At 44.0% G+C, this 16,922-nt stretch overlaps 1 protein-coding gene across 3 annotated transcripts in view; it reads left to right on the forward strand.

Moving 5' to 3' along the window:
• The window catches only part of CSRNP3 (cysteine and serine rich nuclear protein 3), a 189,518-nt gene extending 177,037 nt beyond the window's left edge, over nucleotides 1-12,481 (forward strand). For all 3 annotated transcript variants that reach the window (XM_025471000.3, XM_049106327.1, XM_049106328.1), the window contains 2 exons: nucleotides 8,742-9,038; nucleotides 11,364-12,481. In XM_025471000.3, the coding sequence (XP_025326785.1) occupies nucleotides 8,742-9,038; nucleotides 11,364-12,461 (1,395 nt within the window). In that variant the 3' untranslated portion in view covers nucleotides 12,462-12,481. The remainder of the gene's footprint in view (nucleotides 1-8,741; nucleotides 9,039-11,363) is intronic.
• Nucleotides 12,482-16,922: the final 4,441 nt, after the last annotated feature.

Here is a 16,922-nt window from a genome sequence, read left to right on the forward strand (position 1 = left end):
TTTTCACTCCAGTTACATTCCCTGGATACAATGCTGTTTGTTAATGTCTACCTCGAAACATGGTATTTGATCTGGATCTTGTACTCTAGATGGGATGTATCCACGGTGTATAGGAATATGTTACGTTATCCTCCTCACCCCCCTGCCTTAAGTTGTAGATGCTCTATCCTTGAGTACATACTAAAGGTACGGGAGCTTTTTGGATCTTGATGAGTTTGTTTGTTCATATTAAGTAAGTAAAAGAGCAACAACAAAAAGCAGGCAAACAAACAAAGCCCGGTAAGTCAGGTCAGCATCATCAAAACTTTGTACATCTCTAGGCAAGAATCCTCTTTAGTGTGGGACATGACATACAGAGCAATCAATAAAGTTTATTCTTTAATTTAAATAAACCTGATCTTGTCATCCTCCAATGTGATAATCCCACCTCTCAGTCTTCATCCATGCTTTGATTTAAAAACTATATTTAACAAGACAGGATCAAGTTCAGGATATCCTCTCAGAGTAGTGATCCTCAGGGGGACAGGGGGACTTTCTTCTTTACCCATCCCACCATGACCTCTGCTGATACTTGTTGGTATTTGTGCCACACCCCTCTTCCCAGGCTCACTGGTGTGCAAAAGAGCTGAGCATCCCTGTTATTAGAGACATTTTCAACTGTTCAAATAACTAAAAATCCACATATCCAACCATACTCTTATTAATGAGTTTGCATTTTGCCCTTCATGGAAAGAACATACAAAATTTTGTCCGAGCATCTTAGGACTAGAGTGGTTTTCTAGTTAGTTGTGTTCCATGGGGTCAGAGTTCTCTGTACCTTACTTCCGCTTTTATCTATTTTATAGCTTGAGGTTCTGCACGGGGTTCAATATGAAAAGTAGGACATTCTCTCTTTAGTGAACTCAAGCAATAACTCCAGTAGTCACTACTCTCTTTCTTCAAATGTACAAAGACCATTTGTTTAAATCATCTTTTCTAGAATATTACCTGCAATTAATTTTCCTTTTTAAACAATTCACTCCCATGTTGACCATCTTTTGATTCCTTTCCCCATAGTGCTTCACACATGTTAGACTGAACAACTATAGCTTCACACTTTTTCTTTGCTCGAGAGCATGAATGGCCTGGACCTGGAGATTCTCACATGAAGCAGCTGAGTACTAGTCTCACTCTTTCCCCACCTTTTGTTGTATGTTAAATCCTTACTAACTGGGCGGCCCCTGTGGCGCAGCGGTTTAGCACCACCTGCAGCCCAGGGTGCGATCCTGGAGACCGGGATCGAGTCCCACGTCGGGCTCCTTGCATGGAGCCTGCCTGTGTCTCTGCCTCTCTCTCTCTCTCTCTCTCTCTCTGTGTGTGTGTGTGTTTCTCATGAATAAAAAAAATTAATTAATTAAAAAAAATCCTTACTAACATATCCATTCTCCCATTTCTGGTTTGAAGGTTTTCTCCTTGAGAGAGACTGTAGAATCAGAATAGGAACTAAATAATCCTTCTCTGTGTCTGTCCTTCCATTTCACTGATCTATCATTTCCTTTTCCCTGCCACTTCTATAACTTGCACATATATTTTGTTCCCTTACTGCATTGTATATTTATTGCGTGATCATCTCTCCACCAGGCTGGAAGCTCTTTAGATGACGAATTGTTATACATCTGTAAATCCTGACACCTAGTACAATGGCTGGCAGTATAGCATAGTGCTTAAGCATTCATTCATTCATTCATTCACTCATTCGTTTATTCAAAAATATTTATTAAGCAATTGCTGTCAGACTGCAATTAGCAAAGTGCCTGGGGATAAAGAGGTGAACAAGCCTGACTTGGTCTCTGTCTCAGTGTGTGCACATTATGTTGGGGGAAATATACATGAAGCTAATCTCCAAAACTAATATATTATCACAAACTTAGGCAGCATAGTCTGCTAATTAACTGCAGGCCAGGGTAAATGAGTCAAAAGTCATCTGAGAAAGTTTAACAGTGGTAGCTATCGCTTAGACTAGCTTCTTCTACTGGCATCTCCATTAGAAAGTCCGCCACCACACGCTCACAGATTAGGTACCAAAGAAATGTCCTGTATCTTTAGCTTGCTTCCTCTTTTCTTCTTTTCTGAGCTTTTGTTCTCTGTGTCTGAATCATATTTTTCATTTCTGAATGAGCTAAGTCTAAGGAAGCTTGTACTGCTCTTTTGTCTGCTACCCTATAGCACTGAGATCAGCTCTTGGAATGTGGCTGCAACCATATCCTTTTTTTCTTATGTACAGGGTTCCTCTAAGTATTCCTACTCTAAACTGGTCTCAAGAACCTGGCTTTAGCTTTGAGGTCAAATAGACCTGAGTTTGATTCTCAGTACAAACACTAGCTAGACTTTGGTAAATTATCTTCTCAAGGCTCCAATGTTCTCAACTATTAAAAACATACTTCATAAGACTATTGTACAAATTAGATGAGATAATTTATATAAAGTATGGAGCCCACTGACTGGTTTTCAATATACGGTAGCTTGGGTCTTTCTTAACATCATTATCATCACTGCAATAGGCAGTAATCAGTGTTTGTGGAATTGAATTATTTTCACATCCTTATTTCTTTCCATTATTATATTCACATATGTTAATAACTTGGTAATAACCAGGAGACATTATTACTAAGAGTACCTTTTAACTCCCAAATGGGAGTGTTTTTGTTTTTGTGGGTTTTTGTCCTGTCTTTGCACTTTGAATCTACATTTTCAGTAGTGTTTCCCTCTCTATAATCACTTGGCATTGAAATAGTCCTTTCAGGTACTTAATTCACCCAAAATTTCATCTGTTTGGAATTCATCCCCACATGACATGGCGAAAAAAAAAAAAAGGCAGGGGATTGAATGCTGACTTTCATTTGAACCCCCCTTGCCTAAGACTTGACCTAGAGCAGTCTGAGAATCATTCCTCTAATGTATCCTATCCTTCAAGTGTATTTAGATGGGTAAATTGGGCTTGGGAACTATTTGTTCATACTTATCAGCACGAATCAGACAGATTTGCAAAATTAAGATGTTTGAATTCTGTCTACCTAAAGAAAGTTAAAATCCTTTCAATTGTAGAATGAGTCTGGACAAGTTTACCCAGTGACTTAAGAACTAAGTCTCATCTTAATTATTCTTGGAACAAAGCTAGCAAATACATGTACATGTGCACACACATGCAAACACACACACACACTCTAGAGTCCTTGACCTTGAGATCCTTCCAATATAATATAAATCAATGTACACAAATTTGGGATAAATCTAAAATAAGATAAAGATTATTTAATCAAATCATGAGTTAGGTCATTACTTATCACCTCTAAGGTGATTAAGGCAGAGGAACAGAGGAGCTATTCCCTAGAGGTCTACTATTTATTTACTTTTTGTTCCTTGCTTATGGACCAAGACAGGAAGGGATCCTGTACAAGTCCAGTCCTCTGAATAATTTGTAGGCCAATAAAAGCACCAGGCTCTGTTCCATGTCAGACCTTTGAAATTGTATTGTTGCTGAGAGTGAAATCCTTCTGTCTGCACTTGTTCATCTCACGGCTACTCAGTCTTCAGAGTTAAGTTTACATGTGGAAGTCTTCTTCATCACCCCACCACCAGCACCCCCTCTAGGTGCCCTGTGCTCATTCTCAGCTTGGAAAGCCCTTTGAACTGGATTAAAATGACTAGATTCCTCACCTCTTTAATCCATTGAGATCAGCACCTGTATCTTGTGCACTGACATACCTAATACTTGTATACAAAGTAAACACAAAGGCTATTCAACATATTTTAATATATAAAAGCCATATATATGTATTATCATGGCAATTAAGAGCACATGCTGCAGAGTCAGATATCTAAGGCCGTGACTTGGTGCCCACCCTTACTGCTTGTGATCTTGGACAAGTTATTTACCACCCAGTGCCTCTGTTTCATCATCAGTTAAATGAGTAAAATGCTAATATCTACCTAATGAGATTTTTGTGATGTTTAATGAAGGTAAAGTGCTTAGAGTAGCGCTGGGCACCGAGCAAAAATTGCTCTTATTCGTATTGTTAATCTCCTCTCACTTCTCTCCCACTTCTCTTTCATCCTCACCTCCAACCTCTCTTTTTACACACATACGTGCACAGAAACAAAAGCAGGGGTCAGGGCCAGCATTATTCGGTAGTTTACCACAGTGTAATTAAGCCACATTTTGGCAAGTTTTTTCTTAGCTCTTGGAAAGGCAACGTTACATTGGGGAAAGAGCGCAGAACTAGAAATGGTCCATGTCACAGATAGTCTTGTCTCTGTCTCAAAAAAGAAGCATTCCTTTGAATGTGCTCATTACTCTGTATGCATTTTTTTTAATGAACAGAAGAGGTTTTTAGATACATCGTGTTTAATTCCACAGAAGGATTCCAGCATGACATTGCCTGCCATCAGAAACGTGGAACTTTGAGATACAGGGAAAAGCATAGGGGTCAGGGAATTAGGTTCTAGAAGTGTGTTTTGGAGAGGTCACAGTTAATCTGGGCCTCATTACTGCATAAAATAAGGAGGCTGCATCCGATAAACTAAAGCCTGAAAATTCAATGGATCTATTTTGAGATAGAGAAAAGACATTTAAAGGTAACACTCCTGTTGACAGAGAGAAATGTTCTATATATGCAATGGAATCGTCTCCAGCCGTGAGAAGGAAGGATATCCTGCCGTTTGCGACAAATGGATGGACCGTGAGGGCATTACGCTAAGTGGAGTAAGTCAGACAGATAAAGATGAATGCGGTATGATAGCTCTTCTGTGTGGAACCTAAAAAAGCAGAACTCACAGAAATAGAGAGTAGAACAGTGGTTGCCGGGAGCTGGAAAATAAGGGAAATGGGGAGACGTTGGTCAAAGGTTATAAATTTCCAGTTGTAAAATGAATAAGTTCTGGAGATCTAATGTACAGCACGGTGATTGTGGCTCACAATTCTGTGTTTCACACTTGACCGTTGCCAAGAGAGTCCATCTGAAATGTTCCCATCACAAAAAAGAAGTGGGAATTATGTGCTATGATGGAGATGTCAGCTAACGCTAGTGGTAATCATGATGCAATATCCAAGGGCATTAAATCAAAACACACCTCTTAAGCTTACACAATGTCATATGTCAATTATGTCTCAATAATGTTGGGGTTGGGGGGGAAAGAGATGTACAAAGTGAATACTCTTGTGAAGCTGGGTGATAGGTCCGGAAAAGTAGGCGAGGCAATCTTGAAGACTCCCTGGCTTCTCTGCACCAGGTCTTGAGAGCATGATGGACAGGAGTTGTGCCCCGAAATAGGGAGCTCACTGACTTTGTTCCCCATTGCTCTAATATGAGAAGATGCTTTTGAAAATAATCTATGCAATTCAACATTTTTATTTTATTTTAAAGATTGTATTTATTCATTTGAGGGAAAGAGAGCATACACATGAGCAAGGGGGGAAGAGACAGAGGGAGAAGGAGAGGCAGACGCCCCACTGAGCAGGGAGCCCGACGTGACATGGGGCTCTATTCCAGGACCTGAGGCAAAGGCAGGCACGCAACCATCTGAGCCACCCAGGTGTTCCTGTAATGCATCGATTTTAGAGAGCATTTAAACTCAGTAAGTTTGGCCTGGGGTTTTTTTGTTGGGTTTTTTTTTTTGTTTTTTTTTTTTTTTTGTATATTCTTTTATTGGAGTTCGATTTGCCAACATATAGTATGTGGCTTGGATTTAAAAGAAACAAATGGGCACAGACCACAGGAGGGCCTGGGGAGGCAGAGAGTATCTCTCAATGGCTGCTTACCACACCAGAAACTGAGGAAGGGGAGAAAAGGCAACTGACCAGGATGAACTCAAATATTTCTAGTCTTCATTAAAAATGGCAGAGATAAGTAGCTCCTGGGTGGCTCGGTCCACTAAGCATCTGACTCTTGGTTTCATGATCTCGGGGTCATGAGATCAAGCCCCAAGTGGGGTGCTCAGCAGGGTATCTGCTTGAGAGTCTCTCTCCTTCTGCCTCTGCCTGCCCACCTCCACTGCTTAAGCACATTCTCTCTCTCTCTCTCTCTCTCTCTCTCTCTCTCTCTCAAGTAAAATAAATTAAAAAAACGGCAAGGATGATAGTGGAGAGGTGAGGAGAAAACCTTGCCAGATCTCTTCAATGTTAACGTGAGATTTTGAAATCTAGATTAGGGCCCCTGCAGGTTCCTAAACAAGAGTGAAAACAGTATGTAGCTCTGAGTGAAGAGCTTTTAGATTCTTAATTGAATTTTTATCTTGAAATGAAATTGTTTGTTGTAATTTAAATATGTGGGATAAGAATAAGAATAAGAGACTAAGATTGTATTTTTAAGAGCGCTTATATTTGGAATAAGCATCATCTATCTCTGTAACTTATTTGAGAAAGCTTCTTTTAAAATTTTTAGATGCCAACTGGTAATTCATATTCCCCTAACTATTTGCACTGATATGTTAGACAGCAGTCTTTTTCTTTTTTAAATCAAACCCTATTGATATAAAATGGAGGGCTTTTCGTCGTTTTGTGATGTTACCAGTTACATGAGGGAGCATTAGTATAGAACATGGAGATTAAGTAGGAAGGAAATATTAAAATGAATCGTGCTCACCAAGTCCTAGGTGTTCTACGTGAGCTGTGGAGTCAGACAAGGTTCACATAGACAGGCCAGGAATTAATGAAAACCAATCTAAATGCCACAGAAGTGACAAGATGGGAAAGGTAATGCCTCCTATTTGTTAATGCAGCTTTACCTATCGAGGAGGATTGAGTATGTGCTAGGCAATCGCACACGTGAATTTCTTAGGAAATCAGATCTTCACGGATAGATGCTTCTATCAGCAAATTAATTCTTAACAAAAATGATAACAGCAAGCAATCAAAGTAACATCCTAGTAGTTGGACATCACAGAAACATGGTAGCAGCTTAGCCAATACAGCATAAAGAAATGCCAACAAGGAAAATGCACTGCAGATCACACTGAGAAGCAAAACCCAATAAAGGGGAAGGCCCATTGTTGCCTGAACACAGATCTAAGCTCTGAAATATTTAAAAAATATATATAATTTAGTAGCTTTTGAACATGAAGTTCAGAGCCCATCTGTAAAATATTTAAATATACACTTGCTACTGTGTTGTTTCCTCTTCTTGAGGGTAAGGACCAGTGATCTATTTGTTTTCCAACATATTCAGAGTTTGTGGGGTTTGGTCAGTAAAAAGTATTTTTGTCTATATACTGGACTTTCTTCTCCTAAGATAAAAGAATGGTGTCTGATGTCATCAGAGTATTTTAACTGTGTAATAACTGAACCGTTATTAAGATGAAAAACAGCATGGGGGCACCTGGGTGGCTCAGTCAGTTAAGTGTCTGCCTTTAGCTCAGGTCACGATCTTGGGGATCCCTGCAAAATGGGAATCTGCTTCCCTACTCTTACCCTCGCCCATGGACTCTCTCTCTTTCCCTCTCAAATAAGTAAATTTTTAAAAATCGCATGGTAATAATTACAACTAATAAAGTTTGTCAAGTAACACATTTAAAATCAAAGAATCAAAGTAGCTTCTGTATTTGGAGTAAGCCCTTGCGGAGTTTCTGCATTTATTCGTGTGCTGCTTCTCCGGATACATTTCTCGCTGATAGAGAAAATGCCTCTTTTCCGAGTGCTTTTCTATGCAGGAAGCATAGTAAAGTGCTGGTACAACAGAAGTAAAATACTGATTCAGGGTTTACTGATGGATGAAATTAATTTAGAAAAGAAATATCAGTAGATGCAGAATAGTTAGGAGTAGACGAGCCATAGCCATGGACGAGCCACATGAGCTATGACGCAGGAGCCAGTGCTTTGGGCACAGGTTCACGTGAGCCCCTTTGGCGGTTGAGTTTATTGCTTGGGTGTCGGTTGGCAAGAGCCTGCCAGCCCTGCCCTCTCCTCCTTGCCTTTCTGGTAGCACCCTGACCTGACGGATTACTCCATATCAAGGCCTCGTTCTTGGAATGTTCTGCAGGGTAACCAGGTTTGTGACCCCAAAGCACAGCGCAGCACGATGTTATTTCCTCGTTCATGGCTTTGCTGGCGCCCAAGAGACAGAGTGGTTATTTCAAGGACAGTTTGCTGATTTAGGCGGCAGTGGCTTCTGCTAGGATGCTATCGCCTGGGAACAAGGACACGTCGACTCCACCATCAGAGCTGCCCATCGCGAACTGAGTCTAAAGATAGCTTTCACTGATGGGCAGCTGTAACCTTTGGCCTTTTGTCACATCGTGCTGGCTACCAACTCTAACGACTCTGGCTCCTTGCATTAGGAGGTTAAGAGTCCCAATTACATTTAAAAGCCTCTCATTTCGATGTCTTCCTTTTTCTTTCTGGTGACTTTTTTTTTTTTTTTTTTTTTTAGATTTTATTTATTTATGATAGACAGAGAGAGAGAGAGAGAGAGAGAGAGAGGCAGTGGGAGAGGCAGGCTCCATGCCAGGAGCCCAACGTGGGACTCGATCCCGGGACCCCAGGATCACACCCTGGGCCAAAGGCAGGCGCTAAACCGCTGAGCCACCCAGGGATCCCCCTTTCTCCTGACTTCTCCAAAGAGGAAGAGAAAAGGAAATAAAGTGACCCACAAACGCTATGGATTATGGGGACGTGGTGTTTTATGACTCCGTTTTGTTCTGCCAAGGGTAAGGGTAGGGATTTGAGGGCCCCGCCGACGCTAAGTCTGTTGGCCGCTTTGTGCTTCCAGATGACCAAGAATGGCACAGTGGAATCCGAAGAAGCTAGCACCCTTACCGTGGATGACATTTCGGATGATGATATTGATTTAGACAACACCGAGGTAGACGAGTACTTCTTCCTGCAACCGCTGCCGACGAAGAAAAGGAGAGCGCTGCTGCGGGCCTCTGGGGTGAAGAAGATTGACGTGGAAGAAAAGCATGAGCTGCGCGCCATCCGCCTGTCGCGGGAGGACTGTGGCTGCGACTGCCGAGTGTTCTGTGATCCAGAAACGTGTACCTGCAGCCTGGCGGGCATCAAGTGTCAGGTAAGGCTTTGCATGTCGAGGACTCCGGAGGTGGCACCTCCTACAGCACCTACAGCACCCCGCCTGTGACAGGTAAAGAAGCTTCTCACACACAGGAAGGCACTCTGGAGCAAGGCCAGGCCTGGGGTTCCAGCGGGGAGAAATAGTGAGTCAAGGACGTTTGTGGGTGTGCCCACAGGCTGACACACGCACGAGATGATGTGAGAGGCAGCCCAAGCTGTAGCTAAGCCCATCCGAAGGACTTCCCCCTGGATCGCTTTATTGTGCTCGCTTCTGGGGGGGTTTACAAGCACTCAGAGAGATGATGACACCTCTGACGTGTGAGATCGTGTCTTCTGGTCCATCCGTGGGGGACACGATGGTGAGAGGTTAGAGGTGGCACTACTGGTGGAAAAATTATGCGACTGGGACTTCAGAAAATGGAGTTCGACCCCTGGCTCTGCTTTCTGCCAGGTACGTGAAATAGGCAAGTCAGGTCAACTTTCTGGGCACCGTGTGCTTATCCCAAAAATGAAAGGGCTGGACTAGATCAGAGGTTGGCAAGCTATAGCTCACAGGACAAATCTGGCCGGCCACCTGTCTCCGTAAGTAACACGTTAGTGAGGCCCAGTCATTTTGTGTCTCTTTGTTTGCCTGTTGTGGTGTTGCCCATGACTGCTTTCATGCTTTCACAACAGCAATGAGTAGTCGCCAGAGACGCTGTATGGCCCACAAAGCCTAAAATATTTATTCTCTGGCCCTTTACCAAGAAAAAGAAGGAAAAGGAAAAGGGAAGAAAGAAAAAGAAAAAAGAGAAAGAGAGTTTACGAACCCCCAGACTAGGTGATTCTCAAGCCCCCGTACATCTCTATGATTTACACTCCATGATTAGTTAGGTGTTATTATTTTATGAGGAAACTTGCCTTTTTTTGACAAGGACAGCCCCTCGGGCAGGCAGAAAGAGAGGACAGTTCTGGAAAAGGGATGCATGAGTAAGAAAACAGCTATAGATTCTGGGTCCGCCCCCTGCCCCTACTTTTTCCTGAAACCAGGATGACTGCTGGAGTCTGCCCTCTTCTCTGGAGCAGAGGAAACTCCCTGCGCCTGGATAAGGTGGCAAGCGGCTCTTTGTGGGTGCCTGTGCTCTGGTGTGCATGCAGGGTAATCGGTAGCAGTCAGCAATTAGCAAATGTCTAAGGGGTGCCCTTGGATGGCTGGGAATACCACCTATCACCTGAGTGACGAGTTCAGTCCCATGACACTTGGTGAACCCAGACACTGTCAGCAGAGCCCAGTCGCTCTGATTCTGGGAGACTGAATCTGGGAGGCCTATGGCCTACTGGAGTGGAGAAGGGCAAGGGAGAGCCAGGCCCCCCCAAATGCATGGGTCCATCGGTCAGAGTCATAAATGTGTGCAACCGTCACAGTCCTGCAGGACACACGCAGGCGCCACGGACCAAGGATCCAAACAAATGAGAAGAAAACACAACGAGGACGAATTGTCAGGCCGCATGATCCAAAGCGGTGTCCATATGGACACGTCAGGCAGAAAAATTCATGTTAGAGTAAGCCAAGAAGCGGGGGGTGTGGCTGGTAGGCAAAATGTCAAATAACTTTGATTAAAAATAGTAGGTAGGGATGGGGGCAGTAAGCGTGTGTGGTTTAAAACTGGGCATGAGGAAAAAAAAAATTAAAAAAAAAAAAAAAAAACTGGGCATGAGGGACGCCTGGGTGACTCATGGTTGAGTGTCTGTCTTCAGCTCAGGGCGTGATCCCGGGGTCCTGGGATCCAGTCCCACACGGGGCTCCTGCACGGAGCCTGCTTGTCCCTCTGCCTGTGTCTCTGCCTCTGTGCGTGTGTGTGTGTGTGTGTGTGTGTCTCTCATGAATAAATAAAGAATCTAAAAAAAAAAAAAAAAAAAAAAAAAAACCTGTGCATGTGAGCTGGCGTGCAGCAGAAGTGAGCCGGGCTTGGGGAATGGAGAGGCTTTAAAAAGACTCGAGGGGAAAAAAAAAAAAAAAAAAAAAAAAAAGACGGGAGGGAAAGTACCAGGATGGAGAAGGAGGGGGGAACGGAGAACGAAGGCGGGGGGGGGGGGGTCGGTCCATGAGCTCGCACGCCCGCTGACAGCCATGGCTCCTTTCTCTTGAGTACAGATCTTGCAGCCAGGTTGCCTCTCGGGCTGGCAGGCTCCCCTTCCCCTCCGGGCGCCTGTGCGGGGGGGTGGCTGTCGCTGGTGGCGGCGCCGCTGGGGTCCGGCAGCCCAGGTCCCCGGGGCGCGGGGGAGGGGCGGGCGGGTCGGCCGGGGGGCGTGGCACGGGGCTAACTGTGTTCTTCCCTCCAAGGTGGATCGAATGTCTTTCCCGTGCGGCTGCACGAAAGAAGGATGTAGTAACACAGCAGGTAGAATTGAGTTTAACCCCATCCGTGTCCGGACTCACTTTTTGCACACGATAATGAAACTTGAACTGGAGAAGAGCCGGGAGCAGCAGATCCCGGCGCTGAACGGCTGCCACGCGGAGGCGAGCGCGCACGGCAGCGCCGTGGGCCCCGTGGCGCACTCGGTGGAATATTCCATCGCGGACAATTTCGAGATCGAAGCCGAGCCGCAGGCCGCCGTGCTGCACCTGCAGTCCGCCGAGGAGCTGGACTGCCAAGGAGAGGAGGAGGAGGAGGAGGAAGAGGAGGAGGAGGAGGAGGAAGAGGAGGAGGAGGAGGAGGACGGCAGCAGCTTCTGCAGCGGAGTCACCGACTCGAGCACCCAGAGCCTGGCGCCCAGTGAGTCGGAGGAGGAGGAGGAGGAGGAGGAGGACGAGGACGAGGAGGAGGAGGAGGACGAGGACGACGACGACAAAGGGGACAGCTTCGTGGACGGCCTGGGCGCGCACGCCGAGGTGGTGCCTCTGCCGTCGGTCCTGTGCTACTCCGACGGCGGCGCGGTGCACGAGGGCCCGGCCAAGGGCGCGTCCTTCTACGCCAGCTCCTCCACCCTCTACTACCAAATAGACAGCCACGTCCCGGGGCCGCCCGGCCCGGCCGCCGACGGCTACTCCGCCCGGGAGCCCGGGAAGGCCGGGGCCCTCTCGCTGGTGCCTTACAGCATGACGCCCGAGCAGTTCGCCGACTACGCCCGGCAGGCCGAGGAGGCCTACGGGCCCCCCCACTACCCGGCCGCCAGCCCCTCGGTCATCGTGTGCTGCTCGTCGGCCGACGACGGCGGCGTGCCCTGCACCAGCCTGTACCCCGACCGCAGGCCCAGCCACCCGCAGGTGGAATTCCACTCGTACTTGAAGGGCCCCCCCCCGGAAGGGTTCGTGTCCCCGTTGCACGGGGACGGCCACCTCCCCGAGCACCCCGCGGAGAAGCCTTTGAGTCTGGCCGACAAGAGCAGACTGCACGACGAGTGCATCACGTCCCCCGTGGTGGAGACGGTCCCCGTGTAGGCGCCCCGCGACCCCCCCCTCCCCCCGGGCCGGCCCCGCCCCGCCCTCCTTCGAGGCGCCCCACCCCCTTGCATCCACCCGGCCCGCGGTTCTGCAAGCTGAGGACCAAGAACCCCCCCGGACCGCGGCGAATCTTCCAGACTGTATTTTGTTCTCTCCTTTCTAGCTACGTGTCGGTGGCTTTGCACAAATACAGTCTCTATGAGGATTTTAAAAGATTTCAGACCCTTTTGATAGAAAAATGCTAATTTAAAAAAAAAAAAAAAGCCTATCTCACAGTTGCCTACCTGTCAAACTGTGTGAAACCTGCCAAGCTGTGTAGATCAGAGCTCCAAGTTTTGGATTATCGGGCCTGTGCAAGATTGTTAACTTAAGACTGGGAAATAATAAGATGTAGAGTCCTAATTTTCGATAAATCTGAAGATGATGGTGACTTTTTAAATGTAAAAGTACCTATTGTAAGAAAAAAAAAAGATTTAATCGTTCCATGTGTATTTTATTTATGGTAGTTAGAAGTCACGTTTTGATGAAAATGAACAGCAGCATGTTCTTTTAAGCTGAAGATGCATAGTTAGTACCACCGAGCATGCCCACATGGATTGCATCTGGAATCCATTCACGTTTTTATGATCATGACTGATCAGATTTGCAAATACTTTCTTAAGGGTGAAATAGGCCTATTTTTGCTATTTTGGACAAATAAATGAGTCTATATGTGCAGGTCCTTACACAGTTTTCTCTAAAGTTAAGAGTTAGGACAATCCTCCGGTGAGGGTCCAGTCACTGCCCTCCCTCAGTTGACTCCAGAGATGGAGGTAGAAGGAATTGCCTTTCTTTTTTAAACAGCATCATCTTGGTTCTTAGCTCGGACAGCACCTTTAAACTCTACTCCCCTACATCCAAATGCACTTTAGTGCCCCTTCGTGGTACCTTGTGAGGGGTGGGGACTGAGAACTCTTTGAGATGAAAAATTTAAAAAAAAGAAAAAAAAAAAGAAAAAAATTTTTAAATCTGTAACTATTATAAGGTTCATATAATTACTATAGAGGAATCATCCAATGATACTTTATGAAGGAAAAATGACCTTTTTTTTTTTCCTTCGCCACTCTGAAGACCTAACTCGGTAAAAGCAGAGGCAGAGGAAACGTGGAAGAGACACATCCTCAGCTACCAGCCTTTTCTACAGCGTGATCAATCCATCTCTACAAAACGAGTATAGAAGGAGATTTCCTTTTAGTGACTAGCTGATTGATTGAAGGGGGGGCCTCTACCCAAATACTCAACTAGGCCTTACTTTTCTGAAGCATTTTGATTTCTCTTGCCTGGGACAATTAGCAGAACAGTCCAGAATGCATTGAATACTTTTCGAATTACCTCACGTTCTCTTGTTAAAGGGGACAGATAGAAATAAAACATGCACTCCCCACCTTTAGATTATCTCTACTTGGTTCCTCGGAGGACTTCTAAGATCCCGTTTTCCTGTAAATTAATTTAGGTGACTCAATGGTATGTTCTATCTTCTTCCCCCCCACCCACCCACGCGATATGACTACGCTGAGTCCGTTTCATATTTTTGACCTTCCGTTGTTATATCATTTCACACTTTATGCCTCTTTGAAATGTGGACATGCCTTGCTATTCAGTGACTGCATCGCTAATTTTTATGTCTTTTAGACTTAGATTGTTTAGAAATATGGATATAAATATATTGTAGATCTCGATTCCTTAAAAAATACTATTTTATTTAATTGAACTAAAAAATGTTTGATCTAGAGAAAGTCCTCCAGTGGAAAAGTTTCTACTAAAACTTGATTTGGGGAAAACATGTTCACTCGGCAGCTCTTCCACTGTGCAGTTGGTTCCTGCCCTGTCTCTACCCCGCTCCCCGGGGCCAAATTTCTAACCGTGAATATTAACATTAAAGGAGCTTTGGGTTTGTCCTTATGGAAGTCGCAGTGATGAGGGCAGGGATGTTACTTTTGAATGATAAGCCCTTTGGGTTAACCCGATTGGGGTTTTGCTCAGATCTAGGTAGTGTAGCTCATATTGTTTACTAAGTTACACTTTTTAGTGCTGGATTTCCAAAATTGTTTCCCTTACCAATACAATCTAAAGAGCAGAGGCCCAAAGAAAAATGACAAGAGGCTTCTGTTCCTCCATGTAGGCGTGTGAAAAGATCACATGTGCCATATTTGCTGGACCATTACAAGCCCTCGACGTATTCACTTGTGAAGCGGTCAGCATATTCTCGGAACATGGACTGTGGCAGAGTGGGGAAGAGGCGACTCTGGCTGGGGCGACGTTGAAGGATAGAATGTCAGTCCAGTTTCTGAAAGGAGAGAGATTTAATTTGGTTCAGCTTTACATTCACAAGGAGGTTGACGCCTACTTCTTTGTTTGGCAAGGTCTCTGTTTTGTAGCTTCATTTCCAAAAGGATGCTGCACCTAAAACAGGCAAACAGAAAAATGAGAGCTTTTTCAGCTATTTGTGCAATTGGGGTTGAAAGTCACTGTGCACAGAAGGATTAACCTTCCAAGCATGAATTCCAGACCAAATTTTTGTATAGATAACCTAACCCCTAGCATCTCCCACAAACTACATGCACAAATTACCTATTAAAACACCACTGTAACACACACACACACACACACACACACACACACACACAATGCATGTCACACACTGGAGGATGACAGATTTTAGGCAGCGGCCAATAATGAACACTGTTTTTTCCCCACCCTAGGATTTGACTGGGTTTTATGATCAAAAAATAAGGTTGAGAAAAGGAGATGATAATTTGTAAGGCTATAGTTTAAAAATGTTGGGTCAAAGTTGCAAATAATATTAATGATGGATTCATTTCATTGTTACTTCCTTTCCCAGAAAAGCTAAGAGAGCACAGTGTTCCATCTGACTTTTTTTTCCCAGTTAAATAGCCCTTCTATTCAACAGAAACTGCCCACATGCCAGGAGAGCGCTACAGTTTTTCTGAGCTTTTTGAAATGGGGATCAAGCTAGATGCAGCCAGTTGGGATACCTAAGATCTTTATACTGAGACACAGTGACACCTGACCTGTAGCTGTTGTATTGCCCCCACAGTATACCTAACCAAATTATTGTCTTTTTCTGACACACAGCTTTTTCATCATTCACTGTCAATGGCAAAGCTTCATGCTCTGGTCTCTGTTGTTTTAGCACCAGCCCTATACTTTTTATTGGGACTCCAGTCCCAGTTATAATCTAGGCCAGATTGATTTGCAAGTAAAGAGGCTGGGGCAGCTTGCATTTCCTTTGTCATTCTAGGTTTCCTTTGGGAGAAAGAAGTCAACAAAAGAGATTTACTTAAGTTCCCCCCCCCCCCCATCATTTAATCATTGGTTATTAAGACATTAGTAAAATTTGTTCGACTCATGTCTTTTCTTAACTGAATAATATGGTTACTTTCGAAAAGTCAACCTTTTCTTTGTGATAAAACTATTTTCCTCAGTGTGCCAGCCACATATAAAACGTGAAATTAATATTATTAGAGTCGGAAGATCTTCACAATGATATATGGCCCCTCCTTAAAAAACCTCTATGGAATACAGAAACCTTGGCCACAAAATAATCAAGAAGCAAAGAGATTGTAAGTGATTATGTTCTTTATATTTTTACATTCTAGTAGCTGTCATTTAGGCAAAATTCTGGTTTGGTTATCATTAAATAGGGAAATACATCATGATTTATTGCCTATAAATGGATATCTCATTGTTTCTTTGATTGAACTTCTGATATTGCACAAGTTTATATTTCTTTGGTCTTGATATTAAGAATTTACGAAGTATCAACTCTATCAACAAATATTTATGAAACACCTACTCTATTAGAGGAAGTGGTCTAAGCGATAAAAAGAGATAAAACACTATATATTCTAAGGGAATGTGATGATGAAGAGGAGCAGCATGAAATAATCAAGCCTCACTCTAATTCTTTTAACTGGCGATTTTGTAACATGATATTAGAAAAAGTGATATAATTATTGCCTAATTATATGCAAACTATAACTAAAAAGATACTTCCTTTTCCCAAATCAATGGGATTAACTGGATGCTCTTTTTTCCCTCTCCCCCATCCAAAATCTCTGAATTAAATCTAGACTCAGCTAGAGGAACTGAATCGAATGAAAAAGAGATTTTCAGCTACTTGCTTCTGCAGCATTAGATCTATATAAGTGATGCTAAATTTATACTAGCAAACTCCTACCAGATAGTTTCAAAAGCTGGTTGACTCATATATAAACCAGGAAACATTTCAGGAAAACTTTAAAACAATGATGTGCAACATAATCACTCTTACTTCTATTTATAAACAGCCTAAAAAATTAGCAAAACCATAGTTCCAAGTTCCAAAGGCATTGCCTTGTAGCCTATAGAAAACAGAGGTCATTCTGGCCACTTCACTTTTCGATGGGGTCACAAAGC

The sequence above is a fragment of the Canis lupus genome, chromosome 36 (assembly GCF_003254725.2).
Source record: "Canis lupus dingo isolate Sandy chromosome 36, ASM325472v2, whole genome shotgun sequence".
Taxonomy (NCBI): domain Eukaryota; kingdom Metazoa; phylum Chordata; class Mammalia; order Carnivora; family Canidae; genus Canis; species Canis lupus.